Below are 21,521 nucleotides of genomic sequence, written 5' to 3'. Positions count from 1 at the left end.
GATTATACTACACATGGTTATACATGTACATGACGAACCTGTTATGTTTATGTATAGCATGCTACTAATTATGTTTAGGAGATAGTATAAGCTTACCCAGCTATCCGATTATAATGATCTACATTGTACACTATTTTTAAATGTTATGCCAAATAATATTTAATGTATGATCTGCTTGGGATAATCTATTTAATATTATACATTTATTAACCTTATTTTAAGGGAAACATGATTCTTTGTTTCAAAGAGATTACTTACGATGTCAAGTCAGCCTTTATGATATCATCATGTTTCTACTGTCCTTCGTGCGGGAAAACACGATTGGAGGTTTCCCCTCGATTAACCATGTTTCCAGTAGTATACCCAGGATGTCTAGTACGACTGTATAACATGTCGCCTTCGAGACCAATGGTATACAATGGACATATCCTAGAATCCATGTTTACGTCATCGTAAACTTGACATCCGCTTACCTGAAATGTTTAAATGAAGTCTAACTCGATACACGTGTAGTAGTAGTTTGAGGAATGCGATTTACGATATCTGTTTAATTTAATATCAAATATATTCACTGCTGAGTTATTTTGTCATATCAGAAATACTTTTCCATAAAGGCAATATAATTTTGTAATGTACCAATAGATACATTTGTACACCGCGTTATCCCTAAAACGTTTTTTTACAAAGGTTCCTTTATATTTGCAAATGTTTACGGGTAGAAATGTTTATGGATAGAAATGTTTATCGATAGAAATGTTAATGGATAGAAATGTTAATGGATAGAAATGTTTATGGTTAGAATTAACAAACATTATTCCGAGATATGAGGGGGTAAAGTGGGGGACCAAAATCACAAGTGGACTTTTTTTTGCAAAACTACACACTGTTTCCGGCCTGTTTTAACAATGCTTGATGAATGAATAGGAAGCGTTATTGTAACTAAGTGAATGCTGTGAGCAAAATACTTATGACAACTAAATTGCAGCCATTGTTACAAGCATTAAACAACATCAATCCTTGAGCTTACTTTTGTTATATGTCAATACTGTTAAAAGCACCAACTAGGAATGAGTTCTGAGTAAACGAAGAGGTATAAGGCAATCAACGTTATCTGTTAACCCTTTCACCCCTATGTAACTTTAGTAGACTCTAGCATGCATTGATCTGGATGAGTCCAATATGATTTACAGTGGTGGAAAGGTTGAAGCCAGATGGTCAGAACACGTTTGTGATACAATAGTTAATGGTGCCATAATGAGAAAACACTACATCAACATTTTTACATGTTTGATCTACATTTTCGTCGTCCAGGTGACCACAATAAGGCAATGAACGGTAAGTTTGATTGTGTAAACGTGAGTATAAATTATGAAATAAAAGCTCAGTAGATCAATCTATCTCTGCTCCAGATATTTTTGTTCACATGGGAGAAAATTCCTACGCCACAAATGATATGTTTACTGATATTTTAAATGAATTGGAAATGGTTTTAATGTCATTATTATTTGTATTTCTTTTTAAATTGTTCATTATTAAAATCAACATCTGTAACTCCTTTGCACAGTGAGGAACAACAATACTATGATGGGAGTACTTTGGTTTGTTCCTATATAGAGTCAGCTGATAACACAGAATTCTAATTGCGTTTGCAGTTTTCTTCAAATTATGAATGTTATGTGATAAATAGAATCTTACATTCGTGTCCATGTCATATTGAATGTATTAAACTCGTTCAATAAATTCAATATGACATGGTCACTCATGTAAAACCTCTATATCTGTCTAAGTGTTCTAAAATGTCTTGTTAAAAAGTCTCAATATGTTTTTGGCGTCCTAGATACCTTAAAAGAAATTAAACATCTCTTCCCTCCACGAGAGTATCGAGGAGGGACGAGAGTAGCAGTTTGAGACATGTTGGAGAGGTAGGAGTGGATACAGTATAAAGCTTCTTTGCTAAGTCACAATGTAAATAGTGAGTTTTCTTCTCGATAGTGTCCTTTTTACACATTTTTCTTATTTTCTTTTTCGATAGACGAAATACTAACTCATCATGCTCCGCATTAAAATCTATCCGATTGATGATCGCGATACGAACTAGCTTCGTTTACCTTGGATTCCAAATTGCATAAACTTCCTTATTAACATTATTCTTTAACTGTTTCTGCAATTTTCTCTGCCAAGTCATTCTCAAAACTTGTTTTAGTAATCTTTTGGATAATCTAACATTTACTATGAGAGTAAGTACAATCAAATCAGGGTAACAGTTGTATCAAGAAAATGTTTACCACAGAAGTATATTTAAAAAAGTGTGGATTTTGAAGGACTCATATGAAAACTTTGTGAATCTTGAACATCCTTTCCGTCCAAAAATCGTTCTTTTTCAGAACTATTTCATTTCCACTTTGTTTGATTCCATATTTCATATCAAACTGAACGCACGCATTCGTTCTGTTATACTATAATGGGGACTTGCGGAGAAACGAACGATGATGTAATCAATGATTTCTAACTAGTTTATGGATATATTTTGTGAACAATGCGACAAAGGGCAAGACGAAATACATGAGGACGAAATCGTGGGAATATATTAATTCCTGTACATTTGGTGATTTCGGCGGCTAGATTTTCCAGCAGACTGTTGGCGTACAAAAGGGGCCAAACAGTACCCCTTTACCGTGTGCCGACTCGGCTATCGGGACAGGTAGCATGTACCATGTCAAATCCGTCAATTTCACATTCAGATATATACCAACGATGTTTTGCTTTTCAATAACAAGAAATTTGTTGACTACGTCGATCGCCAGCATGAAATCAAGGTTGGTATATACTTCTCTACATCAGCCGCTAACCTCGTTCTTTACTTTTACAGACAGTCAAACTAGGCGTTATTATCACTGTACATACGAGACAGTTAAAGTAGGCGCTATTATCACTGTACATACGAGACATTTAAACTAGGCGCTATTATCGCTGTACATACGAGACATTTAAACTAGGCGTTATTATCACTGTACATAAGACACAGTTAAAGTAGGCGCTATTATCACTGTACATACGAGAGAGTTAACCTAGGCGCTATTATCACTGTACATACAATGTACGAGACAGTTAAACTAGGCGCTATTATCACTGTATAAACGAGACAGTTAAACTAGGAGCTATCATCACTGTACATACGAGACAGTCAAACTATGCGCTATTATCACTGTACATACGAGACATTTAAACTAGGCGCTATTATCACTGTACATGCGAGACAGTAAAACTAGGCGCTATTATCACTGTACATACGAGACAGTTAAACTAGGCGCTATTATCACTGTATAAACGAGACAGTTAAACTAGGCGTTATCATCACTGTACATACGAGACAGTTAAACTAGGAGCTATTATCACTGTACATACGATACAGTTAAACTAGGCGCTATTATCACTGTATAAACGAGACAGTTAAACTAGGAGCTATTATCACTGTACATACGAGACATTTAAACTGGGCGCTATTATCACTGTACATACGAGACAGTTAAATTAGGCGCTATTATCACTGTACATACGAGATACGATACAGTTAAACTAGGCGCTATTATCACTGTACATACAAGACAGTTAAACTAGGCGCTATTATCACTGTATAAACGAGATAGTTAAACTAGGAGCTATTATCACTGTACATACGAGACAGTCAAACTAGTCGCTATTATCACTGTACATACGAGACATTTAAACTGGGCGCTATTATCACTGTACATACGAGACATTTAAATTAGGCGCTATTATCACTGTACATACGAGATACGATACAGTTAAACTAGGCGCTATTATCACTGTATAAACGAGACAGTTAAACTAGGCGTTATCATCAATGTACATACGAGACATTCAAACTAGGCGTTATCATCACTGTACATACGCGACATTTAAACTAGGCGCTATTATCACTGTACAAACGAGACAGTTAAACTAGGCGGTGTTATCACTGTACATATGAGACAGTTAAACTAGGCGCTATTATCACTATCACTGTACATACGAGACAGTTAAACTAGAAGCTATTATCACTGTACATACGATACAGTTAAACTAGGCCATACGAGACATTTAAACTAGGCGCTATTACAACTGTACATACGAGACAGTTAAACTAGGCGCTATCATCACTGTACATACGAGACATTTAAACTAAGCGCTAAAATCACTGTACATACGAGACAGTTAAACTAGAAGCTATTATCACTGTACATACGATACAGTTAAACTAGGCGCTATTATCACTGTATAAACGAGATAGTTAAACTAGGAGCTATTATCACTGTACATCCGAGACAGTCAAACTAGGCGCTATTATCACTGTACATACGAGAATTTAAACTAGGCGCTATTATCACTGCACATACAATGTATGAGACAGTTAAACTAGGCGGTGTTATCACTGTACATACGAGACATTTAACTAGGCGCTATTATCACTGTACATACAATGCATGTAAACGATAAACTAGGAGCTCTTATCACTGTACATACGAGACAGTTAAACCAGGAGCTATTATCACTGTACATACGAGACAGTTAACCTAGGCGCTATTATCACTGTACATACGAGAATTTAAACTAGGCGCTATTATCACTGTACACACAATGTATGAGACAGTTAAACTAGGCGGTGTTATCACTGTACATATGAGACAGTTAAACTAGGCGTTATTATCACTGTACATACGAGACATTTAAATTAGGCGCTATTATCACTGTACATACGAGATACGATACAGTTAAACTAGGCGCTATTATCACTGTACATACGATACAGTTAAACTAGGCGCTATTATCACTGTATAAACGAGACAGTTAAACTAGGCGTTATCATCAATGTACATACGAGACATTCAAACTAGGCGTTATCATCACTGTACATACGCGACATTTAAACTAGGCGCTATTATCACTGTACATACAAGACAGTTAAACTAGGCGCTATTATCACTGTACATACAATGCATGTAAACGATAAACTAGGAGCTCTTATCACTGTACATACGAGACAGTTAAACTAGGCGTTATCATCACTGTACATACGAGACATTCAAACTAGGCGTTATCATCACTGTACATACGAGACATTTAAACTAGGCGCTATTATCATTGTACATACGAGACAGTTAAACTAGGCGCTATTATCACTATCACTGTACATACGAGACAGTTAAACTAGGCGTTATCATCACTGTACATACGAGACATTCAATCTAGGCGTTATCATCACTGTACATACGAGACATTTAAACTAGGCGCTATTACCACTCTACATACGAGACAGCCAAACTAGGCGCTATTATCACTGTACAAACGAGACAGTTAAACTAGGCGGTGTTATCACTGTACATACGAGACAGTCAAACTAGTCGCTATTATCACTGTACATGCGAGACAGTCAAACTAGTCGCTATTATCACTCTACATACGAGACATTTAAACTAGGCGCTATTATCATTGTACATACGAGACAGTTAAACTAGGCGCTACTATCACTGTACATACGAGAGAGTTAAACTAGGCGCTATTATCACTGTACATACGATACAGTCAAACTAGGCGCTATTATCACTGTACACACGAGACAGTCAAACTAGGCGCTATTATCACTGTACATGCGAGACAGTCAAACTAGGCGCTATTATCACTGGACATACGAGACAGTCAAACTAGGCGCTATTATAACTGTACATACGAGACAGTTAAACTAGGCGCTGTTATCACTGTACATACGAGAGAGTTAAACTAGGCGCTATTATCACTGTACATCCGAGACAGTCAAACTAGGCGCTATTATCACTGTACACACGAGACAGTCAAACTAGGCGCTATTATCACTGGACATACGAGACAGTCAAACTAGGCGCTATTATAACTGTACATACGAGACAGTTAAACTAGGCGCTACTATCACTGTACATACGAGAGAGTTAAACTAGGCGCTATTATCACTGTACATGCGAGACAGTCAAACTAGTCGCTATTATCACTGTACATGCGAGACAGTCAAACTAGTCGCTATTATCACTGTACCTACGAGACATTTAAACTAGGCGCTATTATCACTGTCCATACGAGACAGTCAAACTAGGCGCTATTATAACTGTACATACGAGACAGTTAAACTAGGCGCTGTTATCACTGTACATACGAGAGAGTTAAACTAGGCGCTATTATCACTGTACATACTTAACTAGGCGCTATTATCACTGTACATACAATGTACGAGACAGTTAAACTAGGCGCTATTATCACTATCACTGTACATACGAGACAGTTAAACTAGGAGCTATTACCACTCTACATACGAGACATTTAAACTAGGCGCTATTATCATTGTACATACGAGACAGTTAAACTAGGCGCTATTATCACTATCACTGTACATACGAGACAGTTAAACTAGGCGTTATCATCACTGTACATACGAGACAGTTAAACTAGGCGTTATCATCACTGTACATACGAGACAGTTAAACTAGGAGCTATTATCACTGTACATACGAGACATTTAAACTGGGCGCTATTATCACTGTACATACGAGACAGTTAACCTAGGCGCTATTATCACTGTACATACGAGAGAGTTAAACTAGGCGCTATTATCACTGTACATGCGAGACAGTCAAACTAGTCGCTATTATCACTGTACATACGAGACATTTAAACTGGGCGCTATTATCACTGTACATACGAGACAGTTAACCTAGGCGCTATTATCACTGTACATACGAGAGAGTTAAACTAGGCGCTATTATCACTGTACATGCGAGGCAGTCAAACTAGGCGCTATTATCACTGTACACACGAGACAGTCAAACTAGGCGCTATTATCACTGTACACACGAGACAGTCAAACTAGGCGCTATTATCACTGGACATACGAGACAGTCAAACTAGGCGCTATTATCCCTGTACATACGAGACAGTTAAACTAGGCGTTATCATCACTGTACATACGAGACAGTCAAACTAGGCTCTATTATCACTGTACATACGAGGCAGTCAAACTAGGCGCTATTATCACTGTACAAACGAGACAGTTAAACTAGGCGGTGTTATCACTGTACATATGAGACAGTTAAACTAGGCGTTATTATCACTCTACATACGAGACATTTAAACTAGGCGCTATTACAACTGTACATACGAGACAGTTAAACTAGGCGCTGTTATCACTGTACATACGAGAGAGTTAAACTAGGCGCTATTATCACTGTACATTCGAGACAGTCAAATTAGGCGCTATTATCACTGTACATACGAGACAGTTAAACTAGGAGCTATTACCACTCTACATACGAGACATTTAAACTAGGCGCTATTATCATTGTACATACGAGACAGTTAAACTAGGCGCTACTATCACTGTACATACGAGAGAGTTAAACTAGGCGCTATTATCACTGTACATGCGAGGCAGTCAAACTAGGCGCTATTATCACTGTACACACGAGACAGTCAAACTAGGCGCTATTATCACTGTACACACGAGACAGTCAAACTAGGCGCTATTATCACTGTACATATGAGACAGTTAAACTAGGCGTTATTATCACTCTACATACGAGACATTTAAACTAGGCGCTATTATCACTGTACATCCGAGACAGTCAAACTAGGCGCTATTATCACTGTACACACGAGACAGTCAAACTAGGCGCTATTATCACTGGACATACGAGACAGTTAAACTAGGAGCTATTACCACTCTACATACGAGACATTTAAACTAGGCGCTATTATCACTGTCCATACGAGACAGTCAAACTAGGCGCTATTATAACTGTACATACGAGACAGTTAAACTAGGCGCTATTATCACTATCACTGTACATACGAGACAGTTAAACTAGGCGCTATTACCACTCTACATACGAGACAGTTAAACTATGCGCTATTATCACTGTCCGTGCGAGAAAATGAAACAATGCACTATTATTACTTTTAAAATAAGAGAATACCGAATTGTCAATACTTTCGTATTTCGGCTCAAAAACTTAGACAAAGAAAAGATTTACGTGGAGACCATTGGAAAAAAAGTACAGGTACATGAAGACCACTTGTTCCGAAACAATGCTTTCTGCTTCACCCGCCATGTAAATTGTGGTCAAATTCAAATAATGTCACGTTCTTATAGCGAGAACAGGGATAGCGACAACGACAAAACAATTAAACTAAACTAATTAGTAAACATAGAAAAAGAATTCAAGCAAAAAAAATACAGCATACTATAAGTATAAATATAAATATAAGTCACAACGAGACCATGAAGGCGACCGTCGTAGATTGTGGAAGCAAAAGAGGGAAATTCTCGATAGGAATGTCGAAATCGTCACGCTTATCTCAATTTGTTCCTCTAGTATAACTACGGACTGCTGGAGATGTTGTAAATCAGGAACTCAATTATTCTCACGATTTAAGTATGTTCCATGGAATATATTTCACAGAATACGCTCAAAAAGAGTTAACAACCATTTGTTCATGCCACCGTTCGCCTTTCCTGCAAAAGTCAAATTCAGCATTTCATTAACATTGCTTCATGTGTATACTGTATGCGACTACGACTTTAACCTAGATTTAATGTGTATACTGTATGTGACTACGACTTTAACCTAGATTTAACGGTTATTAGAATTATAGTGAGAAGTTTGGATAATGGGTTGGTTAAACAGCTAGCAGAACCAGCTATACGTTCTAAAATCCAATACAAACGAGGCAGGCCCGTGTTTTATCGTAAACGGGTATTCAGTAAGATCGTAATACAGCACTGTGATTAGCTAGAAATAAGTCTTTCGAAAAATTGGGAAAATGTTTAAGTAGTTGACACTTTCGACACTAAGGAACCCTTATGAAAAGCTCTCGTGCCATCGCATTATGTGCTGTATTTAGTTTGTTAGTTACCACGTGTCCAGCTGGACAGAACACACTGAAGTAACAATCATTCTAAGGTAATCTCAATTCAACTGTTGAAGCGTTTGATGTAGTTTTAAAAAGCTGAGAAGCAGTGTTGTTCCTGTAAAATATGATTGGGGTGCTGCTGTATCTGAAGCTAGGTGGTATGGGATATTCATGATGTTGATATCATCTATAAGCTGTGTAGGCAAAATCAGGTAGTTATGACCTATTTTGCGAGGAGGTTTAAATGGATTTTTTTGCCTTGATTCAGTCAACAAAGTACTCGTTCAAGTACGGCTGCTTGTAACGTCATTTATTTGTAGTGCGCATGAACAACATCAATACACATCATCAGAGAGGTAAACACAGTAGATACATTGCTGTTGCATTTCTGTCTTTTAAACCAATCAGCTAGATAAATACCGCATTTAGCTGTTCCTGTGGAGGAACAATGTCTAAAGTAAACAAATAAGTCTAGCAATAGAATATAATGATGCAGAGATCAATGATATCATATTTGTAGATCTGGTCAAATGAAATACACTTCACCTTTTAAAATAAATATAAGAAACAAAACAGCTTTAAATATTTGTAACTATTACTACTATATCCAATCTATATAATAGCTCGTCTGATTGGAATCTACAGATCGCCTGACGAGTAAACAGGCTTTACCTCGCCCTCTTGTGCCCGAGTCTCCGGTCGTATTTCCCTTATTTGCAGCTTCTTTAGAACAATGCACGAGAGCAACGTTGTTTATAACATACTTGATGTTTTTCTTTATTTCTCCCGCTCACGTTAACAAGGTAAGTTTCCTCAACCACCACTTCAGGCCGGATAGGCCGATAGTAAGTCATTGTCATGATGATTAAATAGGGTTACTGTCTGATGAGTCCAACAAAGGGAGTAGTTAAATAAAGAAAAAAAAAATGGCACAGCTGGTTAGAAAGGTCAAAAAATGTAGTTCACATGTAAAGGCAAAATATTTAAACACAGATACAAGACATATTAAATTCTTTCCTTCTATTGTTTCAAATTCGATATTTGAGTGAAAAATAGTGATTATCTTATACTTTGCATTTTTCCAATTTCTTTCACTCTGTAGGTATGTTGTTTCTTCGTGAAGATCCTAGTTCAGGCATGCTTATTTACATACTGCTCTGAGAGAGAGAGAGATAGTTCTGTGGCTCGAAAGAGGAAGTGAAATTAGATACGACGTCCGTTTGACTCCATCGTTTTTGTTCAAGCAAACATAATTGTAATAGTGAAGATTGCTGGGACCAGGAGATTTAGGCATGGAAGGTACATAAGAGTATCAATGTCCTTCTTGAAGGACCGGGCGGTTCTAAAAATAGAATTATGACGTGTATCCAAACGAACGCAACGTTCTGCTTCTTCAGATTACTTATATTACTGTTTTAAAAATAATAAAACAATTTTAGCCTTTAACTTCGGTTGATACTTGGATTTATCGATCCGAGAAAAGATATATTAACCTCGGACTGCGTGATCGGTTAATAATCTTTTCTTGGGTTGATAAATCTAGGGATCGACCTCAGCCACAGACTATGATTTAATTGTATTAACTGTGATAACTCAAAGGTATCGGACAGAGCGAGCATTCTGTTCAAGCGGCAAATAAAAGAATCCATCTGGATACGCAACAGTGGACCAGCTCTTAACTGAGATGAGGGGGCCCATAGAATATCGTACATCTTTGACTAGGTATTAAACAAAGCGTAGCCTAATCGAATTGTCGGTATTATTCTCCATTTCGTACTTGTATAACAACTAAGTGTAGATACGATTATAGCCTTGGATTATATATTGCCAACACGTACATATCACTGTTCATTTGTCTGATGAAAGTGACAAGATACGTATCGTAATATAGAAACGTCACATAGAAACACTTCCTGGTTGTGATTATAACCTTTCTACTATCTGTATTAAGTATTCCGATGACATGACATGATAATAATAATCTGAAATTGTTGGTCAGGTATCTTGGCTTGTCTTGTCAGGTTTTATCATGTATGCTTACATGTACACCCTAATTTTGTTGTTTTGATATTCAGGGGATTAATCACATTTTCTGATCCTTTATGATATATATCAAATTACGTCAGATGGTCTCGTGACCTTTTCGCCGTCCGGAGTAATAACCATTTCCTGTGATATGAATCCACAAACCTCCCCCTATGACAATCAGACATGCAATATAAGAATGAACCTCGGTCCCAAATCAAATAATTACATCAAGTTTTAAGTCCCTGATGAAATCAGAATCACATTTCCCGTCCATGGAAGTCAATCATAGAGCTTGGTGTCGACGTCTTTGGAAACTCCGGATGAGAATGCTGGCCCAGGTTTGAATTTCAAAATTGTACTGAGACGAAAAACGATGTCTATGTGTTCCTTATAGTTGTTCCTTCAGTAATTCTGCCTGTTGTAACTGTGGGTGTGTACTCTATACCGACGGAGGAAGGCGGTCGGATGACTATACTACTCGCGTGTATGGTATTTCTCACTCAGATGGAGAAACATCTTCCAACAAACTCAGACGTTACACCAATAATAGGTAAAATACTTATGATTCTAGCTCGAGTATCTTCTGGCCCCGACACCAGACTAAGACATTTCGACAGAAAGATGTCTGGTGTTGGGCCAGAGTGCACTGCTTTATGAAAACGTGGAGTTCAAATTTTAAGCCGTTCTGATCCGGACCGAAAACGGAAAAAATCATCCTTGTTTTAGAAGATTTCCAGGCCGACTCTTTTTGTTGATAATTCACTCCAATGGCATACATTATGGTTGAAAAGATTGAAAACCGAGGACTTTACTGACGGATTGTAGCAGCTGTTGGTGAAAGTAAAGGTGGTTTGAGATCAATAAATAATCCATTTATCGATATATTTGAGGTACATGTATGTGTTGTGTCATAGTCGGTTGTTTGTTTTCAGCACCTCAAACCTTTCCGATACCAAACGGTGTCGAAGAATTCCACGTTTTCATATTGTAGTGCGCTCTGTTGTGAAAAAAGAACAGGTCCAATCTTGTATTACTAAAAGAAAGAAATTCACGTTGCAAGTTCGTTTGTGCCATGAAAGGTAATTTTAAATTTATTTTATTTCAAATTTGAATTAAATATACATTTTTGTTTTTACTTTCGCATGTTTTTATAACCATGCATGACTGGTCTTATTTCTATCATGTATGGAGTTATATTTCTTGTTTCCTTATATGCTGTTTTAAAACTTTGTTGTTCATGAAAACTTTAATATAAAGGTAATGAGTTGAATTTGATAAACATTATATTAAGGTGACTTACAAACCCCCAGGATGTCCTCATGATACATTGATAGATTTTCATTTATCTATTTATTTGGGATCTTTGTACATTTCTTTTTCGATAAGTTTTGGTATAATCTTAATTTTTAATTTTCTTTTTCCATGTCACTTTTTAAACCTGTTGTGTGACCTGTGTTGTTTGCCGACACTGTAGAATATATTATTTATGTTTACACTATATGGTGTATACTGAATGTGTTTACACTTTCGGGTATACTGTTTATGTAAACATTGGCGGATATTCATTATGTGTTTACAATGGCATTTATAATGCAAGTGTTTATACTTGTGTGTATACAGTTTGTGTTAACATTGTAGTGTAAACGGTATTTTTACTGTATGGTATACTGTGTGTGTTTGCACTGTATGGTATATACTGTGTGTGTTTACACTGTATGGTATACCGTGTGTGTTTGCACTGTATGGTATATACTGTGTGTGTTTGCACTGTATGGTATATACTGTGTGTGTTTACACTGTATGGTATACCGTGTGTGTTTACACTGTATGGTATACCGTGTGTGTTTACACTGTATGGTATATTCTGTGTGTGTTTACACTGTATGGTATACCGTGTGTGTTTACACTGTATGGTATACCGTGTGTGTTTACACTGTAGTGTATAATTTAATTGTTAACACTGTGGTGTATACTGTGTGTGTTTACACTGTAGTGTATATTGTATGTGTTTACACTGTAGTGTATATAGTGTGTGTTTACACTGGTATGTATACTGAATGTGTTAACATCTACCTGTATACTGTATGTTCTACTCTGACATGTAAACGGTATGCGTTAACAGTGTGGTGTTACTGTAATATGTGTTTACACTGGTATGTATACTGTATGTGTCTATACTTTTATGTTAACTGTATGTGTTTACACTGTTTCGTTTACTGTATTCGTTTACACTGATGTGTATACTCTGTGTATATACACTAGTGTATATTTTTAGACGCTAGTATATATTGTATATGTTTACACTCTAGACTTGACTGTATGTGTATAATGCATGGAATACAGCATATGTTGCTTCATTTCTTTGTATGATAACATGGCGTTAATAATGTATCATATGTTTCAGTAATGTATTTCATGATGGTAATGGCCAGTAGCAGTTTGATCACTGTAGACTCCGTCATCATGGCTATCAATGTACCGACGTCTAATATCACCACCGGAAAAGAAGAGGGATAAACAGTCCGGAAAACGAAAGATAATGGCTTCATCGGTATAAAGAAAATGCCTCCGAGATTAGACATGTGGTCCTTGTGCCACTATATCATCGGAAAAATATGTTTTCTGATAATTGCAGTTGCTCACATTCTACTTTTTGAAAAAAGTGTTTCGGCTAGTTGTGATTCCTGATTCAATGCAAGCTTAGGTAAACACATCCAAGTGTACGAAACATACAGTATCAATACATCCGTAGGTAGGATTAATGATGCACATTTGTAGGTAGGTCAGATTGTTTGAATGAGTCGGTGAAGTCTGTTATACTAGTCATTGTAAGAATACACCACTCATGCTTATACCACAGGTACTAGCCTCGTCTGCCAATACACCTATAATATAATAAAGGTTGCTAACTGTGACCCCCTAGTAAAATGACCCAGTTCCAGAAAAATGTGATTTTGTCATAACCGTTCGTAGTATGACGCCGGGAGCAGTCTAGATCGATAGGAAAATATTTGTCTTCAATTTGTAGACAATGTTGTTACACAGCATGCTATATGGCAAATCATACATCAAATTAAAGAAAACAATATTTTCCTGTCGATCTAGACTGTTCCCGGTGTCATACTATGATGGGTTATGACAAAATAGCATGTTTTCTGGAACTTTTCTGGAGTTGGCAACCTTGATTATATTATAGGTGTATTGACAGACGAGGCTAGTACCTGTGCTTATACAAATACGAAACTTTTATGATTTATAATATGTAGCCCAATACATGTACATGTATGACAGGTTTCTTGTTGAACGAGACTATAGCTAGTAATGTAAGGTAGTTCTGATTTGACACCAATAGTATACCTAGTGTATCTAGTCAATTTTTATGATATGTCTCCATTGATTTCAAAAGCCTCAGTTGATACCAATAGCATACACAAATTGTCTAGGTAGTCATGTTTCATATATATCCCTTGTTTGCCATTGCCTACCCTGGCTATCTTATGTGTATGATATGTCTCCATATATTTCAAAAGCCACGCTTGATAGTTATAGAATGTACATGTACAAAATGTCTTTTATGACCTGTTGGATTTATCTCCCTTGATACTCATTACCTACCCAAGATTTCTAATAGTTGTCTTCAAAACTCATCCACTGCCTCTATAGGAACACTTGTGACCCTACTCACTCATTCCTTGATACCTCTTGTAGCCCATGTACAATCAAACGACCCTGATCAGTCAAGCAATTAAACGTTACACTTGCATAAAAATCTAACTCCAATCTAAACTTTAGAGACCATTTTCCAGAGGCTTTATCAGAGTGGGATAAAGCCCTATAATTTCATATTTGTTTGTACGCATCTGTTGTTATACTACCACACATCTCCGCTATGTACCGCCTACTAGTTCAGTTGAAGGGAATTGATAACACCCTTAAGGTTGATAATAATGTAATTTAAATAAATGTCAGCACATATACATGATTTACAAATGGAGGAGCCTGCGTTTATTTATATAATGTTTGTGACATTTAAAGCGAGTAACGACGGAACCATGTTCGCTGTTCTTTTTCAAGTAATTTAATACGGTCAATTGAACGATAAAACATCGTTATGTTATTACCATGGTGACATGGAACGACCATTACTGAAACAGTGTCACACTAACCTCCTAGTTACAGCTAGGAGACCCTACTGGAAGGAGTAGACGAAATTAAATCTGTAGTGCTGGAATTTGGCAGCAGATACATTCAGATTCCTTCAGCAAGAGTAGCTCGTCGTTATAGTAGATCAGTCGACCTAGCTGCCAACCCTTGCACGGGAGTGAAATATCAAGTCAACTACTATTTTATCAATCCGAAGAGAAGGATGCTTCCGTGGCGCGATATTTCATTTATGTATATGCAGTTGAATAATCGTCCTATTATCAATAATTCTTTAAACCCTAGCTTTAAAGAAGATTACCTGACTACGCGGAGGAAAACCACCGTGAATTAGATTTTTTTTCCCTAAATATAAATACCAGTGCACGAATAGATGTGGTTTAACTCCTAACTCAACTCCCTCCCGTGACTTTTAAATTTGTCCTATTATACATGTAACATTTGCCTATGATATGACGGAGCAATTCGGCCTGATTGTCCTTGTTAAAGTAATTATTATGTGTATGCATTTGAAATGATACAAAATATACAACAGTTTGATGTAAACTGAAGCTATTTTGAAGCTTTGTTTCCACAGAGAACGATATGTGCGGTAATATTATTGAGTTCTGATACGCTTCATATTCATTCTAATACCTTTTTGTTAAAAGCTGTGTGAGGGACACGTGATTGTCCCTTTCATCCTCTGTTAGACTTTAGTAAGTGTATCCCACGCTATTTTCGAACTACGGCGACATGTGTTTCACACCACGCTAACAACACTCGAGGTCACGAATGAACTGAGGCGTGTTGGTTGAAAATGTCAACTTTACGTCAGCTGCTTAGAAATGGCCTATGTAAAGTTTAAATTATTAAATTTTATCTTTGATTCAAAGAAAAGTCCAGAACTATTATTTGAAACAGTGAAACATATACACGAAACCTTATTTGAAAAGATATGTATTGTCCTCATCCTGATCATGAATGTTAATTTACTGTGACAGAATATTCTTTTTCATTTTGTATCATTGCACTTCATTTGCAACAAAAATGTAATTTCTCCCAAAAGGAAACGGTGAATTGATCCATCTTTTTTCACATTAGTGATGTTATTTATGAAACAATGTTAATTAAAACCGAATCTATAAGAAAACTATCTGATACAGATATCGACACTTTGACGTAAGAATTTACCGAGCAATTGATACTGTAACTGTAAAAGATAAAATATTTGATAACCTTTATTGTCGATGTACAACCAAATAGCATCAGTGTATTAGGTGTCATCACCAATATACAAAAATCGACAACAGCTGCACTTCTTTTGTACCAAATGTCGTATTGATTCTTTTGTTTACTTTTTCTTTAAATAACCTGTAAAGAAACCATAAAAGATAAAATATTTGCGCTATGTGTACTAGTACGATGGTATGAACTTCTTTACCGGTGAAATGTCTTACAATCTTTACCCATACGTATAACATTATCTCTAGTGCAGTACTTCTTCAATGCAATTAATGATTAAGAAGATATTATAGGAATATATAGGTAAGATAAATTAGGTCAGTGACGTCATTAATCTCTAACGCCATTGATAACCAACTATTTTTGGAAATACAACTCAAAGTTCATTGTTTCATTCACTGTTTTCTATAAGTTACCTGAGTAATCTTAATTTTATGGCGATTGTTTATATTGATGAGTTATGTTCGCGGAACTATTTTGAAAGACTAAAAACTGAGAATAACACTATGCTTCACATCAGTAGCTACTTTATGAGTACTTGTAGAAACAAATTGCAAGAAGTTTTAGCATTCATTTTGACATATCTATTACAGAATCATTTTTTGATCATGTATGTATATGTTTATATTAAAAATAGAGATATTCAATACCTGGATAGTCCACACATGCGTTCGGCACTTCGTTTGCTGTAAAAGAAAAGAATAATTTTGCAACATGGCAGCTACACGTGTTTTACAGTTGGTCATCATTTATACTAAAACCAGCAGAAATGTCTGTATCAGAAACAATGACAATACGATGAAGTGCTACTCAATTTATATCAGCATCGTGTAGAAACAAAAGAAATATATAGTAAATGTAGAAATAGGACTTAAAGAAAAGAATAAAGATATTTTTGTTCTGATTTGTTAAAATTGGCGTTACTTACATGCTGTACAGCAATGGGTCGTCTCTTCAACTGATAATGTAAAACGTAATTCATAATTATTACAAATTAACGGTACGGTCTATGATTGTCATTACAAAGAAACAATCGAATGTGTTACATTTGAGTAGTTGTACGTAAAGTTTGTTTCAGGTTTACATAGTCATAGAAGGTCATTGTAATATCAGAAAATTGTATTTATTGAATACATTACAAAAAGGACCCTGTTTTCATGATGACTAGAGCGTGTATAGGTTTACATTTAATATTAGAAAAAATCTACAACCACAAAGCGCAAGTGCAGATTGCGCTACACGTCAACACACAATGACGTTATATACCACAGCGTCAATGAATTAAGCCGAAATACACCACAGCGTTTAACCAAAATGAAATTTTATATACCCCACCTTCAAAATAGAAGTTGGCAAAGAAAACAAGTACATAAACAGGATCGCCATGACTTTTTACGTTAAACTAGGACTGATTGATAAAGTGGGCACATTCATGGGATTGATGTAGAGAACACGAGAATCGACTGTGACATTATTGCGGAGGCTGACTAAAAAAGGCCTATATCTATACGAATTTGGAATTGCTTTAGCGAAATATAGAATTTTAAGCGAATCATACTATTAATAGCTTAAATATTTTTTTTCCAGTGACGTACAGATTTTGTGGTAATATACAGGTTATATTCATATCAATTAAATTTGTTGACACGTACGCTTTTATATAACTAATAATAGATATTAACATAAGATATAATAACTTGTTTCATAATTGTTGTAAAATAAGTAAAATTTATATTTAATAGATATTATGTTTCTGTACGAATACATACCTTGGTCCGTAACACAATCTGTAAAACAGACATTTTAAAAACTCAATTGAGAATATGATTTTAATTATAACCTGTAAAAGAAGACTGTATGTGATCGACTGTTTGATTTTGACATCAATTTCATTTCTATTGGGACGAGACGACCTTTTGAAGACAGTTTCTGTTTTCTGAAGTTGACCCAGGTTTTAAAAATATTGAACAATGACAAAAGCAATATCCACGTAACATCTCGAAAGACAAATTTATAAAAGACATACTAAGTATTACATCTGAAAGCCATTCCACAATCATAATTATCAAATGCAACATTCTCTTAGCATTCCTTTTATAAGTGATCTCTCTGTCCATACAATATTTGCAGTTGTGGGATCGCACAACGTTACACGATGTGCGGTGTGCGGACGATGTGTGCACGATGTATGCACAATGTGCGTACGCTATTTTTGGTGCGTTGTGCGGTCACACAAGTGTTGATATATATATGTAAAGTTATAAATAAAAATATCAGTATTCTGTTACAAATTAGGACTGGTATCGATAGTTGTTTTCTTCGGAAATGATATATACCTTCGTAGCTGGTACAGGTAACTGTTCCACTTTGATCTGTAAGTAAAGGGTAAAAAAGCATATTTTATTGTTAAAACGGAAGTTGTTGGCGGGATGGATTATTAATTTTCTAATTAACTGTAGACATTATGATAGTTAGTTAGTGGCTTCCATTATGTAATTCTCCTGTTATGTTCTCTAGACTCCAATATAGTGAAAATGAAGTGTCACCATCAATATATATTAAAAGGAATGTTTCCATAACGATATTAATCTGACATTAAATATACTTTTTAATTATATTTATTACTTACCCTCATTACAGCACATCAGCTCCATATCTGGGGATTACAAAAATGTTCATGCAATAAGTTAACAATTTTACTTTATTTATTAACTCATAAATAAATAAAGATGAGTTATGTCGGAAGAAGAACTAACTTTATTATGGCGGCATTTTTATATGTCCAAACCGTCTTTGAAAAATAAATGAACAAAATTGAGGTCAAGGGTTGAATGAATATTAAAAACCATTCACGTTTAAAATAAAATGACGACGTGAATTGATCACTGACAATTGAATTGGAAATTACTTTGACTCTATATTTGTTTATCTGCATATCTGATACAACTTTTATATTTATAATTGTTAGATGCCTAATTCCCTTCTCTGATAAAAGGAGCGACGTCATTTCTATCGAAGGCTTGTATATACTACCACCCATAGAAACACGTATAAAGTAATAGTCTACGTATAAAAAGTTTGTTCATATTTCTCACAGAACACAAAACCTATATAAATCATTAAGTGTGTACATACCTTTCATAAAAAAATACATTTGTGTATAGAAAAATTGTAAATATTTCTTATATAAAAAAACATTAAATAAAAGTTTGTACATACTTCCCATAGAAGAAAAGCCTGTTTATAAAAGTTTGTAAATACATACTTCCCATAGAAAAACAGTCTGTATATAAAGGTTTGTGTACACAAACTTTCCATAGAAAAACAGTCTGTATATAAAAAATTGTAAATACATACTTCCAAAAGAAAACAGGAATATGGAATTTCGTATATACTTTCCTAAAAAACAGTCTGTATATAAAAGTTTGTAAATACATTCTTCCCATAGAAATACAGTCTGTGTATAAAATTTGTAAATACAAACTTTCCATAGAAAAACAGTATATATATTAAAATTTCTAATACATTCTTTCCATAGAAAAACAGTAAAAAAACGTTTGTACATACTTCTTATAGAAAAAAACCCGGTAGATAAAAAAAGATTGAGCATACTTCGGAAACAAAAACAGTCTGTATATAAAAGTTTGTAAATGCATACTTCCCATAGAAAATCAGCCTGTACATAAAGGTTTGTGTACACAAACTTTCCATAGAAAAACAGTCTGTATATAAAAAATTGTAAATACATACTTCCCATAGAAACACAGTCAGTAGATACAGAGTTTGTACATAACTTCCATTGAAAATAGCCTGTATATTTTTTTACATACCTCCCATAGGAATGCAGTCTGCAAACAAAAAATGCAAATATAATTAATGAATTTCGAATCATGAAAACTGTCGAGGAGAATTAAAAGCTGTTATGTAATACAGCTAGGTTAAATTTTCTACAAAATGCATTTCCTAGAGTTTATGCCATGGCCTTTTTTGATATGTTAGAGACGATACTCTTGCTTTTAACAATATGTCAAAATTCACCGAACTAATTTGCACAGTAATTTAACCGTGAACTTGAGATACATTAATGATAAAAAAATCATAAACGTCAATAGAATGACTGTTTGAAGTTTAAATAAAAGTCAATAGACTGAATAGATCAAAGGAAGATTGATTTTCTATTTCTGATACATACTTCTAATAATGCAGTTGAAGTGTTCATCATCAACCACTTCTCGATCCCAGGGTTGCAGTTCATCATAAGGCACTACCCAGTCGCACAAGGAAATCCTTAAGGACTCGTGCACTAAACATATGGATGAGATAAAAAAAAAAAAATAAGTATGAAATAAAGTACATTTCAGCTGCAAGTTTACTGATACGTCTATTTCATTATCAATATCATTACTGGCATCCTCGATATCCAGGGGTTACGCTCAATTTCGCTCTGTACACCCCTGGAATATGTCATTGATACTGTTTTCGTGCTTGTGATAACAATTGACCGGGAACAGTAAAAAAGAAAAAGAAAAAGTGGACATTATCTTTGTTTATATACCTGTAGTACGACATAACCATCTACTTCTACTGACCAGTTTTTCTTAGACTTTTAAAATGTTTTTATAGTCATTTAAGGTGAATAATAAGCATGTGCACATCCTCAAAAAGTCATTATTGACATCATAAATTTATTTATTTATGAGTTATCATATATGTGTAACAAATCAGAAAGGCAAACGCATTGTCTGCAGTCATCAAAAGAAACTTCAAACACTGTATAAGAGTCTGGTACGAACACATCTAGATTTTTCATGTTCATAATGGTCTCCATGTCAAGCAATGTACATACAAAATAGAAGGGGTACAAAGAAGAACCTCCAAACAGCTTCCTGGATTATGAAATCTGTCCTACCAAGAAAGACTAAAAACCTGAATCTACCTACAAAAGCATAAAGATGACACCGCGCGGATATTTCGAAACAGTCAAGATAGCACAAGAAATGTACGACATCGAAGCAAGTACATTCATCATAATGTGGAACAATATCACGGAAAACCCCCAGCAACAGAGGCCACTTATTTAAGATATACCAACAACAGACTTTCATATCTAAAAGAAAGAACTTTTTCACATTTAGAGTGGTAAACAGGTGCTAAACGCGCAGGGGTGGGGGGTG

The 21,521-nt window shown here is 35.4% G+C and overlaps 1 protein-coding gene across 3 annotated transcripts in view; it reads right to left on the bottom strand.

The window, feature by feature from the left end:
- Window positions 1-16,330: 16,330 nt before the first annotated feature.
- Window positions 16,331-21,521, bottom strand: part of LOC110465194 — a 12,444-nt gene continuing 7,253 nt past the window's right edge. For all 3 annotated transcript variants that reach the window (XM_021520860.1, XM_021520859.1, XM_021520857.1), the window contains 8 exons: window positions 20,540-20,650; window positions 20,178-20,195; window positions 18,977-19,003; window positions 18,684-18,719; window positions 18,117-18,134; window positions 17,276-17,305; window positions 16,998-17,033; window positions 16,331-16,476 (listed from right to left, as the gene is read on the bottom strand). In XM_021520860.1, coding sequence (XP_021376535.1) covers window positions 16,457-16,476; window positions 16,998-17,033; window positions 17,276-17,305; window positions 18,117-18,134; window positions 18,684-18,719; window positions 18,977-19,003; window positions 20,178-20,195; window positions 20,540-20,650 — 296 coding nt within the window. In that variant the 3' untranslated portion in view covers window positions 16,331-16,456. The remainder of the gene's footprint in view (window positions 16,477-16,997; window positions 17,034-17,275; window positions 17,306-18,116; window positions 18,135-18,683; window positions 18,720-18,976; window positions 19,004-20,177; window positions 20,196-20,539; window positions 20,651-21,521) is intronic.

This window comes from Mizuhopecten yessoensis, unplaced genomic scaffold (assembly GCF_002113885.1).
Source record: "Mizuhopecten yessoensis strain PY_sf001 unplaced genomic scaffold, ASM211388v2 scaffold11059, whole genome shotgun sequence".
Taxonomy (NCBI): Eukaryota; Metazoa; Mollusca; class Bivalvia; order Pectinida; family Pectinidae; genus Mizuhopecten; species Mizuhopecten yessoensis.
The sequence above is the reverse complement of the archived record's forward strand: the minus strand, read 5'-3'. Positions and strand labels throughout refer to the sequence as shown.